The 13,315-nt window shown below is 43.1% G+C and overlaps 1 protein-coding gene across 2 annotated transcripts in view; it reads right to left on the bottom strand.

Annotated features, from left to right (window-relative positions):
- lama5 (laminin, alpha 5) overlaps positions 1-13,315 on the bottom strand; it is a 333,519-nt gene that overhangs the window by 66,271 nt on the left and 253,933 nt on the right. For both annotated transcript variants that reach the window (XM_059980763.1, XM_059980765.1), the window contains exons 41-46: positions 10,821-11,051; positions 8,359-8,472; positions 6,365-6,492; positions 6,142-6,222; positions 4,198-4,412; positions 726-826 (exon numbers count right to left, since the gene is read on the bottom strand). In XM_059980763.1, coding sequence (XP_059836746.1) covers positions 726-826; positions 4,198-4,412; positions 6,142-6,222; positions 6,365-6,492; positions 8,359-8,472; positions 10,821-11,051 — 870 coding nt within the window. The remainder of the gene's footprint in view (positions 1-725; positions 827-4,197; positions 4,413-6,141; positions 6,223-6,364; positions 6,493-8,358; positions 8,473-10,820; positions 11,052-13,315) is intronic.

Here is a 13,315-nt window from a genome sequence, read left to right as displayed (position 1 = left end):
AAAAGATTATGGTCTGAGTACAGGCCAATGGAACTAGGCAGTTTAAATGGTTCGTCACAGATTAGATGGGCTGAAGGACCTGTTTCTGTGCTGTACTTTTCTACGATTCTAACAGAGGTCCATATCATAATCAGGTCTATCATTACTCACATGTCATGAAATTTGTTTTTTTTTTGCAGCAGTACAATGCAATACATAAAATTACTACAGTGCTTCAGTACTGTGCAAAGGTCTTAAAACACCCTAGCTATATACATGTGCCCAAGCCTTTTGCACATTACTGTACCTATCCAAAATGTCTTAATTACCATATCATAATTGTACTGGTCTATAAATTTGCTCTGTCAGCTCCTTCAATACATGTACCCCTCTATGTGAAAACATAACTACTTGGGTTAATCTTAAATCTTCCCTCTCAATCTAAACCTGTTCCCTACTGTGGGGAAAAGACAGTATCAATGTCTCTCGTGATGTTATAAATCTCCATAAGGTCACCTCTCAGATTCCGAAGAACTAGGTAAAATTGCCCCAGCCTATCTAAACTCTCCTTCCTTCCAAAGCCCTCCAGACCCAGTTATATCTGTTTAAATCCCTGTGCACCTTTTCCAGTTTAATGACATCGCTAATGAGGACTGATTGCCAAGAGCACAGCACAGAAAGACTCTAACAATGGCAGTGAGCTGTTCTTTCAGAATAGGCAATAGCTCTGCCCGGACATTGCTTACCTCACAGCGGTCACACTGTGCTCCTGTCACCCCAGGTTTACATCGACACTCACCAGTGCGGTCATCGCAAGACTCGGTACCACAGGGTGAACAGCTGCATGCTGGGAATTCACAACATGAGAAAGGCAATGAAAAAAAACTTGCGGTTTTATGTACTAAAGACAAAGTGCGACATAGTCTGAAGTCCAATTGAAAGGACTAAAAATTCATCCCTGGTTGTGAGCGCTAAACAAATGGGGCTGCACTCAACATCAACATTCATTCCATTGACTTCATTGGAATGAATTGCAAAATTCAAGGATCTAAGTAAGTTTATTGTAAAAGAACATATATAATCACTGTACACTGTCCCAAAGTTCATTTACTTGCAGCCTTCACAATAAAACTCACTAATAAAAATAGAATCAATGGACTACAGGCAAAGACTGACAATTAATGTGCAAAAGAAGACAAATTGTACAAACACAAAAAAAAGTAATGATAATAATAAGTAAGTAGAGAAATAACACTGAGAAAATGAGTTGTGGAAGTCCTTGAAAGTGAGTCCATAGGCTGTGTTCAGTGATGAGGTCAGTGTTATGGCGAATGAAGTTATCCATGCTGATTCAAGAGCCTGATGGTTGAAGAGTAATAACTGTACCTGAACTTGGTGGCGTGACAGGTAAAGCTCCTGTACCTTTTCCCCAATGATAGCAGTGAGAAGAGAGCATGGCCTTGGCGCCGGGGTCCTTAATAATGGATGCTGCTTCTTTGTGGCAATGCTCCTTGTGGATTTCAGAGGCAGAGTTCTCTTCTCGCTGCTATCAGTGGGGAAAAAGGTACAGGGGCTCTACCTCCCACGCCACCAAGTTCAGGAAGAGTACATGTGGCTATTGCCACTGTAGGGTTGTCGAATGTGGATGAATATGTAGACTAGGTTGCGTATATTCCAGTGCAAATAATATGGCAAAAGACCATGTTTAATTTACACCTAACTCATAATCCATTCGTGATTTAGTGATCGTATCATCAGAATCAGGAAGCTTTGGGATCAAGTTGAGTTCGAAGTTCAAAGTAAATTTAGCATTTAGGTTACTAGATACTACTTTGAGATTCATTTTCTTGTGGGCATTCGCAGGAAATAAAAGGAATAGGATTTTATGAAAAACTGCATGGACGTACAAATGTTGCTAAACAACTAAAGTGCAAAATGAAACTATGAAAATTAAAAATAAAATTGAGAACACGAGTTGTAAAAGGTCTTTAAAAAGTGAGCCTGTTGATCACAGGATCCGTTCAGAGTGATGCTGAGTGAAGCTATCAATGCCTGATGTTGCAAGGTATAACTGGTCCTGAACCTGGTGGCGAGCAACCAAAGGCTTCTTTTTCTCCTGCCCAATGCTGGCAGCAAGAAGAGGACAAGGCTGAAATGGTGGTGCTCTTTAATGATGGGTGCTGCTTTCCTGTGGCAGCTCTCCACGTGAGTGTGCTCAAAGGTTGGGCATACATCTTGATGAATTAAGGGCTGCTTCTCTGCTCAGATGGATAGAAACTATTGAGGACCAAAATGAAGTTCCTTCTAATGTTCTGGTTGACATTTACCCTTGATAAACCTCACCCAGGAGGAATGAAGTAATTATTTATGGGACATGCTGCCAGCAAACTGCTCTTGTATCTTTTCACAAAATACCTATAATTGCACTTCAAATTGATTAATTGACTGTAAAATGTCTTGGGATGTCATGTGTACATTAAAGATACTTCATACTCTGGTTTCATTTTCTCCAGTACTTTTAAGGAAGAGAAGCTGAATATGATAATAATTATTGAACCTCGATTTCCATAGAACGTCTAACAGGATATGTTCAAAAGGTCTTGCGCAGTAGAACTAGCAACAGGGACTGAGCAGAATGCTACACAAATCACCAATGATTGAGGTGGTTGGTGGAAATGGGACGGTGGTTGAATGGCTAAACTGTTCTCCCACGGGGCTTATATATCTGACAGCCTGCAGGCAATACCAATCCACAGAAGAAACTCATCTAATTCCTGGAGATGACAGAAAATACAGCAGAGCCAGGAATAGTTGTTGAAAGAAAAAGAGGAACGAGTTTATCCAAATTGTTCCCAGCTGTGTGCAAATGATGCCGACAATCATCTTAAAACAGGTTGGAGAGACACGGCAGGAACCCCACTTTGTGTCAGCAAGCCCTCAGTGTAGACTCAGAGGATGTATTTTGGAGAGCTGGAGGAGGAGGAGGAGAGTTAAAGGCCAGGAACACATTTTTTTTTGGGCCACATTCAAGGGAGATTAGGTTGGAAAGAAAATACAGAATTCAGCATGAAATTGAAAGGATTTGTCACTCAGTGACAGCCTTTCAAAATTAGTTTCTGTAAACCTGATTTATGTCATTACTGACTTGCTATTCAAAAGCAGACTCCAAAGGATTGAGCACATTTGATATTTTAAGTCCTTTTCAAAAAAAATAAATCGGATAGACTCCTCAGTCTAGTTAGGGCAGGAAGTTTAAGCCAAGGGCAGCCAGGAAAACAATCAGCTAACTAAGAGCAAAGGATATAAATCTGCAGATTGATGGCCAAGTACAAAAGCTGAAGAAGTGTGAGTGTCAGAGATCCTTAGTTCTGGTCTGTGGCAATTGCAGATACACAAACACACAAGAGACAGCAAATAATGGGTTTTGTACAAGGCACTTAACTCACAAAACAAGTAGTTACATCTGCCACTGAGAGCCTGTAATTTTGCTTACATAATTAGCACTATTTGTGATTGCAGACTTTGAGCTGAATTTTCCTCTGGGGCAGATTTTCCATCAGGTATGGGTTAGGGCAGGACCACTATTCAAAGTTTCAAAGTAAATTTATTATTGTAAGTACATATATGTCACCATATACACTGAGATACATTGTCTTAAAGGCGCTTACAGGAAGATAAATGATTTATGTAAAAATCTATGCACAAAGTAAACAGGAGAAAATCTGCAGATGCTGGAAATCCAAGCAACACATTCATACATAAAGTAAAATGAATGTGCAAAAGAAAACAAATAGTGCAAATAAGAAAAATAAATATTACTGAGAACGTGAGTTGTAGAGTTCTTGACAGTCAATAGGTTGTAGAATCAGTTCAGAGTCAAAATGCTTTGGATCAGTTCAGAGTTGAGGTGAGTGAAATTATCCACTCCAGTTAAGGAGCCTGATGGTTGTAGGGTAGGGTATTTTCCTGGGTTGGGACATCTGCTTAAACCTCTGACTAGGAAAGAGAGGTGGAAGTAGGGAGGGATGGAAAGAGAGGAAATTACCTGTCTTGTGACAGAAACGAATTATACTTATTTTCTCAGAATATAATTGCATCAAATTTAATGTATTCCTCAAACAAGTATTGTAATTTAGAACTGAATTAGGCTGAACGTGAAACAAAATCATTCTCTGGATGGAATTCTATGTGGGAAATATAATGAAGCACTAAACTTACGTGCACAGTTATTGCTGATCAGCGCGTCGCCATAGAAACCTGGGGCACAGTGCTCACAGTGAGGCCCAGCAGTGTTGTGCATGCACCCCAGACAAACCCCCGTCAGCGAATCGCAATTACTGAAGAGCATGTTGGAGTCTGTGTTGCCATTACAACTGCACGGCTGACAATGGCTTCCCAAAACCGTTGGGTTTCCATAGTAGCCTGGAGCACACCTTCACAATAAAGGACAAGGCAGAAATGGTTAGAATCATTTTTTTTTTAAAAATCCATGCAAGTTTATAGTCATAAGAGGAAATTATGCAAGGATCTAGATTATACTGCAGGTGAAAGCACGATTTGATCAGTCCAAGGTGGGCACAGGATTGCTCAATAGCTTCCTTGCCATGGACCTTTAATGATATGGATAGTGTGGCTTAGTAAGCACAATACACACAGATTCAGGAGGTTAGGAGAGTCATCTCCAGAGATGCCAGTTGTTCACCGTGGTTATGAAGCAACAGCCATCCATAGCCTATGTACCATAAAACCATAAGACATAGGAGTGGAATTAGATCATTTGGCCCACTGATTCCCCACTACCGTTTAATCATGGCTGATTCATTTCCATTTCAGCCCCAATCTCCTGCCTTCTTCCCGTACCCCTTCATCCCTGACCGCCGACTTGGGCTCCACAACTGCCTGTGGCAATGAATTCCACAGATTCCCACCCAAGCTGACGAAGCTGGACTCCCCCCCACTATAGGAAACATCCTCTCCTCATCCACTCTATCCAGGCCTTTCAATATTCAATAGGTTACAAGGACATCCCTCCTCATTCTTCTAAATTCCAGCGAGTAATAGCCTAAAGGAATCAACTCTTCCTCATATGACAATCTTTCTTTCCTGGAGTCAGTCTCATGAACCTCCTCTGAACCCTCTCTAATGTCAGCACATTCTCTCTTAAATAAGGGGCTCAAAACTGCTCACAGTACTCCAAGTGAGGTCTCCCAGGTGCCTTATAAAGCCTGAACATTACATCCTTACTTTATACTCCAGCTGTCTCAAGATGAACGTTAACATTGCTTTCGCCTTCCACAGCACCGAATTAACCTGCAAATTAACCTTTAGGGAATCCTGCTCAAGGACTCCCAAGTTCCTGAATTTTTTAATTTTCTCTCCTATTTCTTATCTTCACAACTGGCTGTCTTTTGAGAATTATTATACTTGACTAATCAGGCCTAAGTATAGATTGGGATTGCAAAGTCCAATCCAACAGGCTTTAGTACGCTGTAGTTGTATTCCTTGAACAACCTCCTGCTGCACAGATCTGCTGACCCAGTTTCATGGGCACCCTGGGTTTATTGGCTACCCTTACAGAGAAAGTGGTTGTAAGGTTTTCTGAGCATCTCTGCTCCATCCACCAAGAGCGGAACTTTCTGGGGGACAAACATTTTAATTCCCATTCTGTCATGTCGGTCTATGGCTCCTTTTGTGTCAAGATGACGCCATCCTCAGGGTGGAGGAGCAACGCATTATACTCCGATTGGCTAGCCTCCAACCTGATGGCATGCATACCGATCTCTCCTTCCGGTAAAAGATGTTTTCCCTTCCCTCCTCCCTCTTCTATTCCACACTCTTCTCACTTGCCTACCACTTCCCCGGGTCCCCTCCTTCTTCCCTTTCTCCTAAGGCCCACTCTCCTCTCCTATCAGAATCCTTTTCAGTCCTGATGAAGGTTCTCATCCTGAAACGTTGACTGTTTATTCGTTTCCATGGATGCTGCCAGACCTGCTGAGTTCCTCCTGCATTTTGTGTGCTGCTTTTTTTCTTATTATGCCTAAGTTCAGCTATTGCAACCGATCCCATTTTAAAGAATCAGATATATCAGCGACACTGACTGCCATGGTCGACACTGCATGACATTACGCACATTAATAATGCACGGCCGCTCACGCCACTGACCTTTCACAATTTAAGCCAGCATACCCTGGTTTACAGAGACACTGCAAATGGCTTCCACGTTGAACACAGTCCTTTGCAAAGCTGCGAACAAAGTCAAGAACAGTGAAAAGTTATGAAAATAAACATTAAGGATCAACAATTTAAGACCAAGTTCATTTTAAAGACCACCACCTGTTGTGGTCTGATCAGTAAACGATGGATCTGGTGGTCCAGGTATACGTACTTGTTAGAAGAAACACTGAGGGGACATGGACACTGTATACAGACAGAAGCTGCCTGAAGAGTGGTGCTAGGAACCAAACCGGCCTTACAGCGCTCACAGCTGTCTCCCTCTGTGTTATGTTGGCAGTTCTGTGAAGAAAAGTTTTATAATTAAACACGTGGCTGGCTAACTCGCTCCACTAACATTTAGAGATACAGCCTTTCCAACCCAACAAGTCCGCATTGTTCAATTACACCCATACGACCAATGAACCCACTAACCCATATGTCTTTGGAACGTGGGACCGAAGTACCCGGCGGAAATCCATTTACAGGGAGACTATACAAACTCCTTATAGACAGCAGCGGAATTGAACCCAAGTCACCGGTGCTGTAAATTGGAAGCCATTTTTGATCATTAATATTATTCGCAGGCTGGCAAATGAGAAGGAACCAAGGCTCCAGCACTGCAGGAAGCGCTTGTGCTCAAGTGTAGCCGAGTAAAGAAAGAATTAATCACCGTGGCTCACCAGTTAACGACTATGCCCTTCACTCAGTGTGTAAGTGGCTGGTGCTGCAGTACTACCAGTGTTGTGAAGCCCAGAAATCCCAGTGTGCATTTGTCTGAAACTGCACATCAAGCTCAGCCTCACTGTCTGATATTGAAACTTACACTGGGTAATGTTGGGGATCTCACTGATTTCTGATTCATTTTCAAAAGATGGAAAAGCAATGTTGCATCTACAAACCTTTTCTAAATGCAAGCATAATTCAATAAACATACCAACATATTAGTAAAATTAAAACTGTCAGTTTTTAAGTGAAACTACCTCTCATTCATTTAATTCCATAGCAACAAAACATAGGTAAATTTTGGGATTTCTCCCATAAAATCAATAAACCACATATCCCAGTTTGCAATAATTTAGGGGCGGCATGGCAGCTTCGTGGTTAGTACAACACTTTACAATACCAGAGACATCGGTTCACTTCCTGCTGCTGCCTGTAAGGAGTTTGTACGTTCTCCCTGTGACTGCGTGGGTTTCCTCCGGGTGCTCCGGTTTCCTCCCACAGTTCAAAGACAGACCGGTCGGTAGGTTGACTGGTCATTGTTAATTGTCCTATGATTAAGCTTGGATTGAATCAGGGGATTGCTGGATGGCACAACGCGAAGGGCTGGAAGGGCCAATTCTACACTGTATCTCAGCAATAAATAATGTCAATCTGCAACCAACACAGGTTGCAATAGTTTTGCTGTTGCTATTAAGATCTTCCTTGTACCCAGCTACTGTTATCTTTACTTGCTACTTAAACCACCCTGCCATTGTATCCATTCCATTCCTTTCTTTAACCAGTCTGGCCCTTCACCCAACACTGATCTTCCCCTTTTGATCCTTTTCCTTCTCGAAAGCCTGGCACATTACCAACACTTTGAATTTTCAAGAAATATCGCCAAGCTGAAAAGTTAACTGTTTCTCTGATCATAAATGCTGCCTGAAGAGTTGAGTGTTTTTATAGAACACAGAGCAGTACAGCACATATCATGCCTGCATCGGCCACGATACCAATCTAAACCTATCCCATTTAGGTGCACAGAGTCCACATCCCTCTATTGCAGGGGCTCCTAGCCTGGGGTACTCAGACCCCTTGCTTAGTGGTCTTGGTCCAAGACGTGAAAACAGCTGGGAACCCCTGCTCTATTCCCTACTTGCATACATGTCTCTTAAGTGTTCTCAGTTCTCCAGGGAGCACATTCCAGGCACACACCACTGTGTAAAAAAATGCATCGCAAATCTCCTTTAAACTTACCCCCTTATCACCTTAAACTTGTGCCCTCTAGAATTTGACATTTCCACTCTGAGAAAGACTCCATCATCTATCTCAGCCCCTCATAGTTTTAAACACTTTTCTCAAGTTTCCCCTCAGCTTCTGATGCTCCTTATTTGTTTCTTTTATAAAGGAAGTTCTTAATTCAATATAATTTAATAAACTGCAAAACAAGTGAAATACACTTACTATACATATTCCAGATCCATCAAGACACTGGTCAGAATGGCCATTGCAATTACAGGGCACGCATTTCCCCAGGAAAAGGCCCTTTGTGTCCCGATAATAACCTGGTGCGCAGTCCTTTCGGGGACAAAGAAAGGAAAAGTATTCAGTGTTTGGAACACTTAGTTTTCCTCAGTCTTCCAGATAGTCATACCTGTACTACAGTGGCAAAATTAAATTCAGTTCGAGCATCAGCACCAGTCGCAGTCTTGTTAATGAAACTGGTGTTAACAGCAGCAATCTCCATTAAATGACAGAATACCCAAAGCAAATTGATAAAAAATGCAATGATTCTCAGCTGCCTCAAAACGCTGCAATTTTTGTCAGGTAACTGTGTCAGGAGATATAGATTAAGGTACAATGTGGGACACAGGCCCTGATTCGCTGTGATGTAACAGAATTTCTCAAGAAGCAAAAAAGTCCTCCCTGCTCCTAACGATAACTTGCAAATTATGAAAATCAAAGCTGTTTTTTTCCCCTCTTCCCCAGTTCAGACGAAGGGTTAACTGGTTCTTTTTCTACCAGCTCCATCCGAGAAAAGTTTGCAGCAATTTGCACTCTTGAAGCTCGGGGTGTCAGAGTTCAATTCCAACGTCCTCCTTTAGGACAGCATGGTAGAACAGCGGTCAGCAAAACTCTTTAGAGTTCGGGTGACTCCGTTTCAATTCCTGCCGTGGGTTTCCACCCAACAGTCCAAAGATGCAGCGCGTTGTAAGATAATTGATCATGGCACATTGTTTCGCGACTGCGCTAGGATTAGGAACTGCTAACATTATGTCTTGCGGGGTGGGAAGAACCTATTCTACACCGCATCTCTACATAAATAAACTCAAATCTCCACACAAGGTGGCCCATTATCCTGGGCAATTTCATTTTGACTTTGATATTTCTCCTTCCTGTCCTTTAGGATAAGTATTTCAAAATTTGTATTCCTGATATAAAATACACTTGAGCCCTACAGTATCAGCTGTCCATTAGGGACAATGAGGTAAATGCTATAGATTCCCCAGACCCCTGCTGTGTTAATTCTCTTCTGGGGACGGAAATCTGTAAAAACGCCCTCTGGACGGCAACAGGCCACTGATGATGGGGTGTTAGCTTTCATAAGTCGAGGGATAGAGTTTAAGAGTCGCGATGTAATGATGCAGCTCTATAAAACTCTGGTTTGGCCACACTTGGAGTATTGTGTCCAGTTCTGGTTGCCTCACTATAGGAAGGATGCGGAAGCATTGGAAAGGGTACAGAGGAGATTTACCAGGATGCTGCCTGGTTTAGAGAAAATGCATTATGATCAGAGATTAAGGGAACTACTCTTTGGAGAGCAGGAGGGTGAGGGGAGACATGATAGAGGTGTACAAGATATTAACAGGAACAGATAGGGTGGACAGCCAGCACCTCTTCCCCAGGGCACCACTGCTCAGTACAAGAGGACATGGCTTTAAGGTAAGGGGTGGGAAGTTCAAGGGGGATATTAGAGGAAGATTTTATACTCAGAGAGTGGTTGGTGTGTGGAATGCACTGCCTGAGTCAGTGGTGGAGGCAGATACGCTAGAGAAATTTAAGTGACTACTAGACAGGTATGTGGAGGAATTTAAGGTCTGAGGGTTATATGAGAGGCAGGGTTTAAGGGTCGGCACAACATTGTGGGCTAAAGGGCCGATACTGTGCTGTACTGTGCTATGTTCTATGATGAGAATATCTGATATAAATCTAACAATGTAAATGGAGGCCATTTGGTTCAATCCGCCTGTGTTAATACCATAAAGAACCCATCAACTGACTTCACGAGAGATTCTGCAGAAAGTGGAAATCCTGAGCAACACACACAAAATGCTGGAGGAACTCATCAGGTCAGGCATCATCTATGGAGGGAAATGAACAGGAGATGTTTTGGGCTGAGACCCTTCATCCGGGCTACAGTTCTTTCCTAGAGTCCTAGAGATTTTACCCTGACAGGTTGTCAGAAAAGATTCCACTCTGGAAAAGAACGTAACTCTGCAAAGGATCTCTCAGCCGCTGTTGCACTTGTTGGCAGAGAGGTCAAGAACTAGGAGACAAAAGAACCAGGGCAATCTGCAAAGGAACCAAAACTAGTGAGGTAAAATTGTTTCATGAAGCACGCAGTTGAGCTAAATGGAAGCAGACTGACTGAATGGAAAGTGAAGTACAGAGGATGCAGGAATGGAGTCAGCTAGACCTGTTCTCACCTGGAGTCATTACAAACTCACTGGGCCAAGGCCTCTTTTTCCTTTTGGTCCAGTCTATACCTGTGCTACCACCAGTATTCTACACCTGAAGGAAGGTCATTTGCAAGTTTAAAAAAAAAATTAGCCACACAGCCCAACTTTCCAAGACATGAATGATTAATTTCCCACCTACAAGGAATTCACACAGCAGTGACCGCACACAAGAAGAATCCTTCATACCTGACAGGAATCCCCTACATAATTAGCCGGGCAGAGACAGATTTCCACGTTGCTGGCGGCATCTCCATCTCCAAAATCAGAAGCTTGCTCGAGGATTACGTTCCGCAGCGCGACAAGCTTGGCCAATTGGGAGTGAAGGGCTCGGATCTGCAGGTCACCCAGGCTGGCCAACACCATCATCATTTCTTCTCTCGACACAGGGTTATGTGTTTGTGCATGCCTGAAGTTACTCTGTGCAAAAAGAAATTTCACCTGACGTCAAATGCAATTATACCTTAATTATCGGAAACATAATTCAACTTCTATACGGGGGTCTTCTCAGCTCTTATTTTCCACAACAATCCTATGCTTTGTTTATCAGAAACACAAGAGATTTCCACAGACGCTGAAAATCCAGAGCAACACCCACAAAATGCTGGAGGAGCTCAGCAGGTCTGGCAGCATCTATGGAAATGAATGAATAGTTGACATTTTGGTTTGAGACCCTTCATCAGGACCGGAAAGGATGGGGGAAGAAGCCAGAATAAGAAGGTTGGGGGGGGGGGGGGGAGGGAAGGAGTATAAGTTAGAAGTTGATAGGTGAGGCCAGTCAGGTGGGGGTGAAGTGAGAAGCTGGGAGGTGATAGGTGGAAAAGGTAAAGAGCTGGAGAAGGAAACTCATATGAGAGGAGAGTGGACATTGAGAGAAATAAGAAGAAGAGGGACATGGGGGGAGGGGTAACAGGCAGGTGAGGGGAAGAGTAGAGGTAAGAGAATGAGAATCAGATTTACTATCACTGGGATGTGTCGTGAAATTTGTTAACTCAGCAGCAGCAGTTCAATACAATACATAATATAGAAGAAAAGAAACAAAATAAAATAATAATAAGTAAATCAATTCCAGTATATGTATATTGAATAGATTAAAAATCACGCACAAACAGAAATAATAACTGCTAAATATTCCAGGTCTACTGAGCAGAATTGGGACAGCACTGATATAATTGTGCACCAAGAAGAGTTGATCATGAGGCATCTCCACCCCTGCTTTTGAGAGACTCTATAGATCTATCCTGACGGTGTATAGTAAACCCGTCGATATGAATTGCTGAAGGGAGGGGCCAGAGAGAGGAATTGAAGAAGAGAGCAGGGGAAGGGGAAGGGAAAAAAATTGCTGGAAGTCAGAGAAATTGATGTTCATGCCATCAGGTTGGAGGCTACCCAGACAGAATATGAGGTGTTGCTCCTGCAACCGGCGGGTGGCCTCGTTGTGGAGTAGAGGAGGCTGGGGACCAACATGTTAAAATGGGAATGGCGACCAGATTTAAAATGGTTGGCCAGCAGGAAATCCTGCTTCCTGCGGATGAATCAAAGGTGCTCGACAAAATGGTCCCCCATCTTACATTGAGTCACACCAACCACATTGGGAGCACCAATACAATAGATGACCCAACTGATTCACAGGTGCAATCTTGGAAGGACTGTTTGGGGCCCTGACTGGGGGTGAGGGAGGAGGTGAAGAAGCAGGTGTAGCATTTCTTCCACTTGCAGGGATAAGTGCCAGGATGGAGAATAGTGGTGAGGGATGAATTGATGAGGAAATCATGGGGGAGGGGTGGAGGGCAGAACAATCCCTGTGAAAAGTGAAGGGGGGTGGGAAGGTAAAGATGTATTTGGTGGTAGGTTCCCATTAAAGATGGTAGAAGTTGCGGAGAATGGCGTGCTGGATGTAGAGGTACTGGGGTGAGAGGTGAGGACAAAAGGCACTCTATCCTTGTTAAGGTGATGGTAAGATGGGGTGAGGACGGATGTTTAGAAAATAGGAGTGATGCACCATCAATAACTCACTCTGAGACGTAAGGCGAGATATCGGCTTTTATTGACTGGAAGAAGGAACCAGGAGTGAGTGTCCATCATACTACGTCCTGGAGACTGAGAGAGAGCATAGGCCTCAGATCGCCTTTATACAGAGGTGGGAGGAGCCACAGGAGCCGTCAGCAGGGGCATGTCCAGACAGGCACACGTAGTTCACCACAAGGAGAGATAGGGGTGAGGGCAGGATCAATGGTGGAGGAAGGGAAACTCCACTCCTTGAAAGAGGAGGACATCTCTGATGTCCTGGAAAGGAAAGCCTCACCGTGGGAACAGATGCTTGGAGCCAAAGGAACTGAGAAAAGGGAATAGCATTTTTACAGAATTGAATTGAATTGACTTTATTACTTACATCCTTCATATAAAGGAGTAAAAATCTTTACGTTATGTCTCCGTCTAAATGTATAGTAAATTATAATAAATTTCATGTACAAGATAGTCAATATAACATAGAAATACAGTTGTGACAGCATGAATTAATCAATTTGATGGCCTGGTGGAAGAAGCTGTCCCAGAGCTTGTTGCTCCTGGCTTTTATGCTGTGGTACCGTTTCCTGGATGGTAGCAACTGGAACAGTTTGTGGTTGGCGTGACTTGGGTCTCCAATGATCAGGAGACAGAACGGGAAGAGGTATAGTCAAGAT

The sequence above is a fragment of the Hypanus sabinus genome, chromosome 9, assembly GCF_030144855.1.
Source record: "Hypanus sabinus isolate sHypSab1 chromosome 9, sHypSab1.hap1, whole genome shotgun sequence".
Taxonomy (NCBI): Eukaryota; Metazoa; Chordata; class Chondrichthyes; order Myliobatiformes; family Dasyatidae; genus Hypanus; species Hypanus sabinus.
The sequence above is the reverse complement of the archived record's forward strand: the minus strand, read 5'-3'. Positions and strand labels throughout refer to the sequence as shown.